Source organism: Hemibagrus wyckioides, linkage group LG07 (genome assembly GCF_019097595.1).
Source record: "Hemibagrus wyckioides isolate EC202008001 linkage group LG07, SWU_Hwy_1.0, whole genome shotgun sequence".
NCBI classification, from domain to species: Eukaryota; Metazoa; Chordata; class Actinopteri; order Siluriformes; family Bagridae; genus Hemibagrus; species Hemibagrus wyckioides.
In genome coordinates this window covers 19,406,277-19,418,402 of record NC_080716.1, presented here as the reverse complement: position 1 = coordinate 19,418,402, position 12,126 = coordinate 19,406,277, and the positions used below count along the sequence as shown (strand labels likewise).

Sequence of the window (12,126 nt, the reverse complement as noted above, 5' to 3'; positions counted from 1 at the left end):
AAAAACATCAGACAAATGAGTAAATGCAAGTTCACTCACCTGTAATATTTAACACTACATACATAGCAATATTTGCTTCCTACAGCATGATGCATGTGAAGAAAATAAATCTTGTTACATTGAGCTTTTTTGCACTACTGGTAACTCTGCAATAGTAAAACTTATCCTAGAATTGAAGGTTTGGGAATGTACAGAAGTTGAGAAATATCATCTTGAGTAGGGCAGGTGCAGCTTTAAAAAGTAATTGTACATTTTTCTTTTGTTTTGTTTTTACCAGTCCATGAATATCAAAACCATTCACGCAGACACTGTGCACGGTCTACATGTCTAGTGTCTTATTCCATTTCCTAAATATCAACTAGCCACCACCAAGTCACAAGTAATTCTTCATCTCACCTTGGCCATTCTGCTTGCTAGGATATATTACTTGATGTTGTGAACCAACCATTTAAATTAAGTCTAGAATATGTCAGATTTTTTGAATAAATGAAAACCTGTTAATTAGATTCAGCATAGTATTTGTCTAAAATCTTCAAAAGTATTAGACACTGATCATTTTGAAGGCATTATGTGTCTCAGAAACAAACTATTCGATTATTTATATATTTTACACACACATTTTGACAAAGGTCTGACACTCAGATTGAGAAGTGGTATCTCATGTCTCGCCTCAGGCCAGAGCTTTGATAAGCACGCCAGCGAACTCCAGGCCCCCTTTAGAACTGAAAAGGCGGTTAACCCAAAGACCATCCGCCGCCCAAGGAGTGTGATCGCAGGCCCTGATGTCACGCTACACTGCCAAGGTGACCAGTAGGAAGTTAGCAAGTTCTGATAGGGATTGAGAGCAAGAGGAATGTCAGGTCAATGGGCCACAATGTGTGCTTTCTTGCTACTATGTATGCTTTTTTGGCCTCAGTGCAAGAATGTATGGCCTTTCACACATTATTCAGTACAAAATATTGCATGCTTCTAGAATTATGGTAATTATATTTGTGCTCTAGGTTTCTAAGTTCAGTCTGTTTTTATCTCTCCCTTAGGTGATGGCAAGATTCTTGCTGTTGATCTGATACAAGGTGCCTGTTCTCCTGACTCCTCCCAGCCGAGATCTCTGGAACCCACCACAGAGAATACAGGCGAGCAGCACATACCCTTACGGAAAACTCAGAGTGACAGAGAGCACAGTGTCCCCCCATCCCCCAAAGCTCCCTCAGGCATGATGGACCATGCCACTCTTATGTGCCCCAGCTCTTCTTGGAATGGCCCAAAGGGTTCCACCTTCTCTCCCTCCTGGAATGACTCCTACAACTATGCCCTGACCCCAAACCCTGTTGCCAAGCAGCCTTTGTCCAAACCTGGAACATTAGACTCTGGTGGAGGTGGCCTCATGTGCCCTTCCCAAACCAGCTCTGTCATGTCCATGAGCTCTGTGTCACACTCTAGCTCCTTCACTTTCATCTCAGAACCTTCTGCACATAGGACAAATATAGTCACACATGAACATGCAATTAAAGGAAAAAGAAATGAGACTGGGGGTGCAGCATCCAGTCCAGCTGCTGGTAATGGCCACAACAAATGTGAGCAAGAAAAGAGATCATCGCGAGCCAATGCTTTTAAATTCCGTGAACGCTCCCTTTCAACACCAACAGATTCTGGATCTCTCTGCTCAACAGACAATATATGCTGTCCAGGAGATACAGTGCCTGTAGTCCGAGAAGGTGAGAGCTATGCCTTGCTGTACCCTAGCAATAGCTCTGAGGACAACACCAGCACTGACACTGTGTCTGTAACAACAGGGTCTGACTTTTTCCCAGTGAGCAGACTGAGGTCACGATCACGAAGCATCTCACTAAAGAAGCCCAAAAAGAAACCACCACCTCCTGTACGCAGTGTGTCCCTAGTAAAGAACTTGTCAGCCATTGGTGGGATGGGCTCACACCATGGTGAAGGACATATCAGAGACGGTAGGCCTAAGAGCCTTTTCATACCACGAGATCATAATTTCCAGGATTCATTCCGGCCTGAGTTTCTTATGGCATCTAAACCAGATGAGGAGACACACAGCAGTTTGGAGACAGCTTCTGATACATCTCAGCCCCCTGAAAAAGAAGCTGACCTAGCTTTCCCTCCTCACTGGCAGCTCAGTGAGTGGAAGTCCAACAATGACCCTTATCGTTCATTATCAGGGTCCAGCACTGCTACAGGTACAACAGTAATTGAATGCATTAAAGTGCGTGGAAGCTCAGAATCCCTAAATTCACCATCAAACTCTCGCGCTACTTCCCCTTCCCCACTTTCCATTGAAGCAGAGACTAAGGTCTCTCCATTTAAGCCTCCATGTCTCATGTCACCCTCAAGTGGATACTCTAGTCAGTCTGAGACTCCGACCCCAACTATTACAAACTCTGCCATCACTGGACTCACCCCAACAGGGTGCAAGATGCGTCCAAAGATCCCAGAGAGGAAGTCCTCACTTCCAGCCACTTCACCAAAAGACAAATCTCAGGCTCGTCTCTCTTTTGAGTTACCTGTGAATTCCCCAGTAGACTTGTCTTCTGTCAAGCCCAAACCTAAAGCTAACCGGAGGCACTCAGACACATCTACCAGCAGCAAACCAGGAAAATCGAGTCAGTCATCGCAACCCATGGTTACCACAACAGATCTGCGAAATATCAGACTCCGTTCAGTAAGCCGCTCAGAACTTGAAGACAGTCCTGATGGTTCATCTGATATTATAGAGGAGGAGCAAGGACGTGATATTAGCCCTCCTACCACTCCATGTAGCTCTAAGCCACCCAAACCACCAGTTGCGGTAAAGCCACCACTCCCCAAACGACCAATGAACTTAATGCTGAAGTCTCCCTCATCATCTCCCCATGCTCAGGAATCTCCGCCAGCCTCCCCAATAGACCGACCAATGCCTGTAGCCAACATCTACATGGTGGTCAGGAAGCCTAAACCTAAGAGGCCATCCCAATCATCAGTCAGTCCATCTGCAGTTACACCTCAAGAGCATGTGCCAAGACATCCACCCCCACTACCTGAGCTTGACCTAGAACATGGGATTCCAATTGAGGAGGATTATAACTTTCCTAGCAGTCCAGAGAAAGAGGACATAGGCAAGACCTTTCGTAGTCAAAGTCCAATTTCCTGCATAGCTGAATTGGACAAGAAGAAACCCAAGGTACCACCACCGGTACCCAAAAAGCCAAATGTTCTTCTCTTACCTTCTCCTACCGTCCAGACACCAAGCAATGACTTTACAGAAAAGCAAAGCCTCCTATTTGAAAGTGGTTCTCAGTCACCTCTAGGCCCACCACCATCTGAAGCTGAGGAAGCTTCTTATAACAAAGATGACCAAGAAATATCTGCTAACAAAGAGATTCCAGAAACTTGTGAGAGCGATGTACAACTTGAAAATCAAGGTAACCTGGAGGTCCTTGGAAATGAAGAAAACCACGATACACCAGAGGATGGAACCCCTAAGGATATTGGATCTATTCCAGATGTGGACATGAAGGCATTCACTTCAGAAATAATGTCAGGTATGTCATCTTTTGAAAATTGTGATCCCAGTACTAATAACAATTAATACAAAATATAAAAACATAATGAATATTATATAATGCTTAGTTATATTTAGCTTTTAATTGAACTAATGTATTTTAATATTAAAAATCTGCTTACAGAAGCTTCACTGGAGGAAAACAGCTCTGTCAAAGATAAGCCAGAATTGCACATCACTGAAGAAACAGATGATGATGTGCTTGTGCACACACCTACCACCCATACAACTGAAGACCTTTTCACCATCATACACAGGTCTTTCAAACACTGGTTCATCATAGTTACTGCCGGTTTATTAACCAACTGCAAAACTGCAATGTGTTAACTAAACAAATACTATATATGTATCTTTATATAAACCTATATTATAACAATGGATTCTTCTTACCCAGATCTAAGCGAAAAGTCCTTGGCCGTAAGGAGCCAGCATTTGGCAGTCGTCAGAGCCTTGTGTCACCTGTGAAAAGCAGCAGCAGTGACATCCGAACAATGACATTGGGCAGCACTCCAAGGTCAAATTCTCGGAATGAGAACTTCATGGCTCTTCTACAGAAGAAGGGCAACAAATCAAGCAGTGGAACACGGGTCTCTGCCATGGAACTGCTGAAGAGCACAAACCCTTTGGCTCGCCGTGTCACTGAGTTTTCTCAGTCAGATCTGGATGCTGCTGGAACTGACCCATCTAAAATGGCTCTACCAGACCAGTGATTCCACTTGTAGAGAACCAAATGTTATGGCTGATTTTCAGTTAGTGCTCCACTGCACATCTAAATGGTTTTACTTCCCAGGATCTTGCACCGTCTGAAGTGAGGTTGTTTAATACCATGGGTCTCACCTTTTTGTCATGTTACTGTGGAGTGCTGTCCATATCAAAGGAAAGGAACCTAATGTTGATGTGAGGTTCAGAAATAGTTGGGTTAGCATTGTATTTTACCACTGAGAATGTGTTATATTAACTCCTCTGTGGAAATACACAATCGGTACAAAGGATCAGGAACCTTTGTATGTTCTCAAATTTGCCAGAGCCCACCTTTAACATGCAAAATTATTGCAAGTCTAGGCAAGACAAAACAAATGTATACACACAACAAGCATGATTATCCTATACAGAAAGAGAAACATTCCATATAGAAAATGTAAAACAAGTTCCCTTAAAAAGCACTTTTTATTACAAAAGTAGTTTACAGATAAACTATTTGTTGCTTTTGTTTATTTCCAAAAATATATATGAAAGCTCCTGTTTAGCCTCCTGGGTTTTTTATTTAACCCAGAATAAAACTATAAATATACAATATTTAAGTGTACATTTAGAATTTTTATGCCTTTCCTTTAAACTGCCTATTTTCGGCAAGTTTACAACAAACAGACTAAAGTCACAAAATGGATAACCTTCATGCAATATACTTAATCTGAATCTAAATTATAGATCTTCCCTCACTGCCAGTAGTGGTATACAGTGGGTTGTAGTGTTGTGTACGTGTAGCACATACACACAGTGAAAAACCAAAACCACCACAGAGCAGATCATGTGAACAGTACCAAATGAAAGTAAATAGGAGCTAGAAACAAAACTAAACTAAAAAAAAGAGAGAGAAATGATCAATGGCTATAGACAGACGGATTCAAATCCTCTTAATGGGGTGTTTAATCCTGGCTGTCTGGTATGGAGAACCTGTCAGGGGTTTCTTGTTCTGGCTACTGAATGCAGAGTCTGCACTGTTTAACACTCAAGGAACCACAGAAGGGATTTGCCAAGGATTAAGAATGGTAAAGAAGTTCTTATCGTCACCTCCATATCCTTTTGACCAGAAGTGTGGGAGATGTGGTCCTGTAGACTGCTATAATCACCACATACCCAGATTTAAAGCTGCAGCTACAATGTGTTTCTGAACATTTTATATATGTCCACATTGTATTTGTCACTCATTATATGATCATTTCATACTATGCATCAAGGCTGGATGTGCTGCTTCTGTGCCAGTTCTGTGGCAAAATAGCAGTGAATGCCTATGAATGTCAGGAAGAGGGAACAAAGCTCAACAGTTTACTTTAGTTTTCGGTTTATTGGTTGGGTTTTTTTTTGTATAGTCACCGCCCATATCACTGCAGAATAGAAAATTTATTTCTATGTTATAATGCATAGACAGAGACTATCATGTAAAACGTTTGGAGACAAAAAAGAATCATTTGGTAAGCAAAGAATTTTCTCACAAAGACTACTTGTTCCTTCCCATTCCTTTAAAATATTTCTCCCACATGTGACTGTGCTTCTCTGACTCACAATCAGAATCAAGAAACCTGGTGCTATTGAGCCAGAGCACCCCCTGCAGTCCAGGAGGGGAAGCACACCTGGCAAAAATCTGTTCTGACTCCTTCAGGTATTCTGATAGCATCTAAATATAACAAAGAATATAAAGTATTACATTAAAATAGTGAGTGAAGCTTGTTTTCAGTATTTAGTGAATGAAAAAAAAAGACAACCTGTGTTTGTTTGCCTTGTACTCTGGCGTCAAGCCTGTGTTTTTAAATGCCTTGGTAATGCACTTCTATAGAAATATCCAGAGTTTCTTTTAGTCTTTTTATGAATACTACTCTAACGGTCATCATACTCTTGTGTACTCTGTGCTGCATCCATTTTTAGTCAATAATAGTATCAAAATTCCCAGAGGAAGGTGGAGAGGGAGCAAGATAGTCAAAATGCCTAGATATACAAAGTATGTGGGGGGAAAACAGACTGTTAGAAGTCACTGAGAGTTTTTCACAGAAATCTAAAAAGACACAGACCAGTATGATACACTGACCTACAGTATAGTAGATTTCTTTATGTGACAACCTACAGTGAAAACATATTCTTGCTTCTGTATTCATCCTCCTTTCTCCCTCCATCTTACCTATTTGCATAAAGACGCCAACAAGAGCTCATGTTTGTACACAGAGGAGAGATGAATCTCAAAAACACAGTAAACATCAATAATCTAGTAAACATTAATACCTATTCAGGCCCTCCACGGTCTAGTTTCCCAAAAGCATTGTGCTTAGGATCAGCAACTATTGCTCAAAATGTTTAAAGTGATGCTCTTGATCTACCTTAAAACATATTTGGTAACCAATTTAAAATTTAAAATGCCTGCACCTTCCTCTATGCCTAAAAAGTTCAGCACGACAAATGACTTAATGCCAATGTTAAATTCTGTATATATACATATAATTATTAAAACTTTGTCAATTTTATCACAGAGATAACTATAACAGAGGATTATTAAGGCTATTAAAGATCAGCTTAGAGTATGCTGACTCTCTTTTAAAAAAAAGCTTTAATTTCCCCTTGTCCATGGGACAAAAAAAAGTTGGGTGGGAAAGAAAGAAAGTACTGGGAATTATATTTTTGTTATTTTATCATTGGAAAGACGTATATAAAAATTCTGAATATTATGAGCCTCCCTCTCCAGCAGTAAGGATATGTAGCTGTGAGCTCTTCAAGCAGCTATGTCTTGCCTATGTGCTAAAAAAAAGTTACATAAATAAATTATTTTTCTTGCTTAAATTCTCTTTGGAAGTCTTTATTTTTTAGGTAATGGTATCTCGAGATCTAGAAATGATACAGCAGATTATTTACTAATTATTCTGAAAGTACTGAAATGTTTTATTCTAAATTGATTTGTAAAAAACAAATGGATTTGTTTTTCATGCTCTGTATTACAGAGTTGGACATGAGTACCAGATTAAAATTGTACTTGGTACACTGACTTTTCTTCTTTCAAAACACTAAGGAGTGGAAAATTATTTATTCCACAGTTTATGTAATTGCTCCTGGACAGAAAATTTAGGATTGCGTTGCCCTCTTGTGGACATCTTTATGGGGACCAGATGTAGAAAAACAGCAGCAAAAATGTAAAAAAAAAAAAAAAAAAAAAAGCTACCAAAACATTAACCAACCCTAATAAAACAGCCAAAGGTTTACCTTTTGGTTACTGAAGCTAAGGTTATGGTTAGATTTAGGTGTAGACATAGCATTAATTATGTGAATAATAATTTTTTGTGTGGTGGGTCCTCACAAGGCTGTGTGTGTGTGTGTGTGTATATTTCTGGGCCTATGGAGGATAGAGTTGCATGCATGTGGGCTGAATCTGCATTAGATCATCACCATGGCCACAAACAATTTGAAGAATCTCTACTCTACAGAATGAAGCCCAGATGTATGTCCACACTCAAAAAAGAGAGAAAGTGTCAGTAAGCATGATTAAACCTCCCAGGAACGTGTCAGTGGGGCCAGACATCATCACTGTCATTATTACAGCCCTTTATATATTCATAGCAGTTACTGAATAATATTTAATACAAAATGAATAAGTGTATATGTAAGAAGTTTAGGATTTAAAGCAGATGGTCTGCACATGAAGTCTCATATTGATAACACAGCAAGCAGTCATGCTTAGCATCGCCCGCGTTTGTTTATTTGAATATATCACGTGTTTAGCAAACAACACTGCATTTTTAATTGTGTGATTCTATTAGATATGCATGGCTCTCTACTGTATGCCATGTGTTGTTTTTGCCATCGTGCCTCCCACTGTAGCGCAGACAGCAACACATTTTTGTTAATGAGTAATTTTCCAAAAACTGATCATAGCTCCTGTACAATACTGCAAAGAAACGACAAAGAAATCAAACACAAAACAGCAATTAGAAGTTATCCTGGAGTTACCAGAACTCAAATCTGTGTTTTCAGCTTCTTTTGTAACCTTAGAACAGTCTGTGTTATGCTTTGGAAAGGGGAGGGAATGGAGAGAGAATCCCTGGTTGGTCCATGTGCTGAGGACTTCTGCTTGAGAGCAAGCTGAGCCCTGTGCCATCAGTCGAGCGTTTCCTGTTTCTGACAAGCACAGTGCACTGCTGCACGTTAGAGGCCCGTATTTTATCAAAGTGGAACACACACACACACACACACACACACACACATGCACAGAGCGCCCTGCAGAGGAAAGCCTGCTATCACTTTACAGATACACATCCACACGGAGGATGTTCTGATGGACTCCTAGTCTTCGATTGTCCCTAGGTCAGTCATGGCTGTGGTTATGGGGTCCTTCCTCACACCGGATATCTGAGTATGACCCTTTCAGCTGGTGAGCACAGAAGAAAAAAAAATTGGATTTTTTTTTATTATTGTGGTTTAAATGTTTAATGAAAACCAGCTGCTGAGGTGGTATGGTTTTATTTTTGGGATCTCATGGAGCCTCATCTACAGTGATGCAGCCTGAAGAGCCTGTGCGTCAGGAACTGCAGTTTTTTTATGTGGTGAGTTATGATGCACTTCACACTGGGTTAATGCCATTTCACTACTCATAACAGACAGACTTTATCAGTCTTTATCGTGTCTTTATCGGTCTTGTCTGGGCAAGTCATAGTTTTAGTAAGACCATACAATATTATACATACTTTACTCTGATTCCAAGCTGTTTCATGTTTCTCATTTGATCATTAATTATACATTTCTGTTTAGAAACTCGCATGAGATACCGATTTTTGAAGTAAGAAACAAAACAAAAATGCTTTGCTGGTTAATTGAACTAATTTATTATTATACGAGCACTTGTTAAGAAACTGTGTCGTGTTCACTGACTGCAACGACTATATGTTTATAACAGTGGCACATGACTCATCATATAATAGCCATTACTGAGTTATTCTCATAATGAACTCTAGGCTTTAACGTCAGTATGAACAAAGTGGATGCAGTTTATAGATCAGAGATAAGTCAAACTGTGGTCTGTGAATGAGTCATTCACAAGCATGTTATAAAACATGCGGTTTCTGGGTTTTTAAAAGTGCAGTACTGGAAATGGGATTAACTTGAGTCACCACTTCTGTTTTTTGCATGGTTATGCGATTATTAAAAGTGGTTTGATGAGAATTCATGAGAAAAGAACAAGAACAGAGCTGCAAAATATCTGTAATACATCTACATGCAATGTCCTGACATGTCTGCCTAGTCTGCGCCAGGCAAATTATATTCAGTATATCACTTATATGGTCACTTATAGTCCACGCTAATAGTTTCAAAAAAAGACTCCTAAGTTTCCTCTCAAACTCTGAAGATAAAGATAAAACAATAGGAAAAAGCAATTTACCAGGAATTTGCTTCTCATTGTGATAGTGAGAAGTGGAAGTTGTTCAAACATCTGGTTCAAGATGGTATTGCTCAACATGTTGGAAAGCAAAAAATAATTAAGACCACATGACACAGGGGAAAGTGAGACTGTTCTCTTATTCACCACCATTAGCTTCATTTGTGGCAGTTTTAACACCAAAAACAGCATTTTGATTAGGCAGGTGTAACGTCTGCATTATTTGTGTTCATTTTGCTCATCATGCTGTTGCTTCTACAAGAATTCAGGATCCTGCTGCTTCCTCTGAACTTTCAACTGAGCACAAACAGTTTATGTAAGAAACAAAATCTCCTAAATGGATGCAGTTTATGTAAGGAGAGATTCAGGTTTGGACTGCTGTGCCTGTTTGATGATTATACAGCACATGACTCAACTTTAAATCAGCATTATATACAGTATATTAAATTCATTGCATGATTAATGCAAAACATAGAGATGTGAGTGGAAATGTGCTGTATTCTTCATCTTTTCACTGAGTGCTTTATGGCACCGCTATTGTACAGCCAGAGCAGGATTACATCTGGAAAACTGAACTGGTGAAAGTCAGACATGTGTGGAACATAAATCTGTTCACAGGCAAAATAAATAAAAAAGTGATGTATATATTCCTGCTGAAAAATAACATCAGAAAACATTCCAGGTTTTCACAGGTTAAGGCTTTCTGGTGAAAAGCTGAAAAGTAAAGGATCTGTCTTTGTCCCTGAGTCCTTATATGTGGGAGCTTTAGAACTTTCCTGGATGTGCTGGTTAAAGACTTAGACTAAGTGATGCTTTTTTTCCCCTTTATTTACATGCCAACATAATACAAATGTGTTTCTAATTAAAACAAGCAAATGTATTACGCTCTGATTTTTTTTTTAATCAAATGACTGATTCCCCTTAAAAAAATATGATAACTACAATTTATATACTTACACTCTTATATATGAAGTATTCAGCAATGGGGTGGTGTGAGGTATTACTACCCAGGAAGTTGATTTTTTTTCCCCTATAACTGTATGCTTCTAAGTTTTATTATACTTGTACCACATCATTTTGCCACTGATTATGTTGATCATTAATTAAAGAATAGTCAGTTTTATCTTATACTTTTTTTATCCATGTGTAGTAGTTAATATTGTAGAACGTTGGTAAGACAAGTTAGTTGCAGTTATAAACAGGAATTCCCTCACCAGGCTCTTTGTTCTCTCTCTTTATGTCAAAAAATATGATTTTTCATGTTACTGAATATCGGAACAAACTGCTGACACTGGAGACTCCTTCCAAAAATAATAAATAAACCTTATAGAAAGCTTCACTGTATAGATTAAACATTTTGTTTATTTAAATAAACGAACATTTTTAATCTGTTTGTTATAAGGCTTCTATTATGTGCCACATCTGTCATACATAACCTAATAACTAACATACTGTCCGAGCTGTTCTTATAGAAAATACCTTTTGACCAATCAGATTACGAATAAGAAATTCAGCTTCATAAGAATCTTCATCAAGGCAATGCTCTGCCTCGGAAATCCCACAAGGACAAGCCCGATATGTCACAACTTTAAAACTTTCATCAATATTGATGCATATTACAATATCAGCAGATTTAAGATGCTAATTTTCTCTCTTTGCCCTTCACGAGATCAACACCTAAGTCAAGCTTATTTGAAGTTCTGAGCACATTAAAGCTCTTGAGCTCACTGTCTTATACAGCATTAACTATGATTTTAATTAGAACTAATGCAAACATGTAGTAAGAAAGGATTTGTGTGTTTTTCTCAGGTCCTGCTCTTATATTAAAATCCACATTAAAGAATGTGAATGATCAGACCTCAGGCTGTTGCTGTCTAACTTTAATCAGAGAATCAGCTTAGATTTCTTCCATGATTTGGGGAATTAGGAGAGGGAACTTAAGACTGCATGAATGTTTTCCATTAACTCATAGATGCCAGGCTTTAAACGTAGTATGCCTGTAATTGCCATGTGGCTTAATGAAGGATTCCCAGCTGTTTGGATCACATGCAGATGCTAGTATTGGTACAAAACTCAATGTTCTCTGCTCCTCTGGAAGATTCCAAACTTTTCCTAATGATGAAATATTAAGTGAGCGGATTCATTCTCATTATATATTGGAATCACAGAGGGTAAGATATTTCGATTTCAGATGTGAAGCAATTTTACCAAGGGTGCAGGGAGCAAGAGAAATTGACATAAATCTATGTTCAGCACCCAGCAACAAAGCTGATGTTTGGGCTGATAGGGCTAAATCGCAGCGGAAGGAAGAAACAGCAAAACAAGACAAGAATTTATTTGTGGTGTTGTCGTGACCTGTGTGAGGTCACGTAAGAATGGCAAGCAAAAAAAAGAAGCAAAAAAATTCCACAAACATGGGTGGGGAATGTCCTGT

At 39.1% G+C, this 12,126-nt stretch overlaps 2 protein-coding genes across 6 annotated transcripts in view; both read left to right on the top strand.

The window, feature by feature from the left end:
* The window catches only part of nhsl2 (NHS-like 2), a 69,546-nt gene extending 62,438 nt beyond the window's left edge, over positions 1-7,108 (top strand). For 4 of the 5 annotated variants that reach the window (XM_058394168.1, XM_058394171.1, XM_058394172.1 and 1 more), the window contains exons 5-8: positions 675-803; positions 1,038-3,542; positions 3,687-3,819; positions 3,957-7,108. In XM_058394168.1, the coding sequence (XP_058250151.1) occupies positions 675-803; positions 1,038-3,542; positions 3,687-3,819; positions 3,957-4,272 (3,083 nt within the window). In that variant the 3' untranslated portion in view covers positions 4,273-7,108. The remainder of the gene's footprint in view (positions 1-674; positions 804-1,037; positions 3,543-3,686; positions 3,820-3,956) is intronic. The other variant, XM_058394170.1, reaches the window with a different exon arrangement.
* Positions 7,109-8,403: 1,295 nt separating this feature from the next.
* The window catches only part of arhgap36 (Rho GTPase activating protein 36), a 38,924-nt gene continuing 35,201 nt past the window's right edge, over positions 8,404-12,126 (top strand). The window contains exon 1 of the mRNA XM_058394044.1: positions 8,404-8,862. Within this exon, the coding sequence (XP_058250027.1) occupies positions 8,773-8,862 (90 nt within the window). The 5' untranslated portion in view covers positions 8,404-8,772. The remainder of the gene's footprint in view (positions 8,863-12,126) is intronic.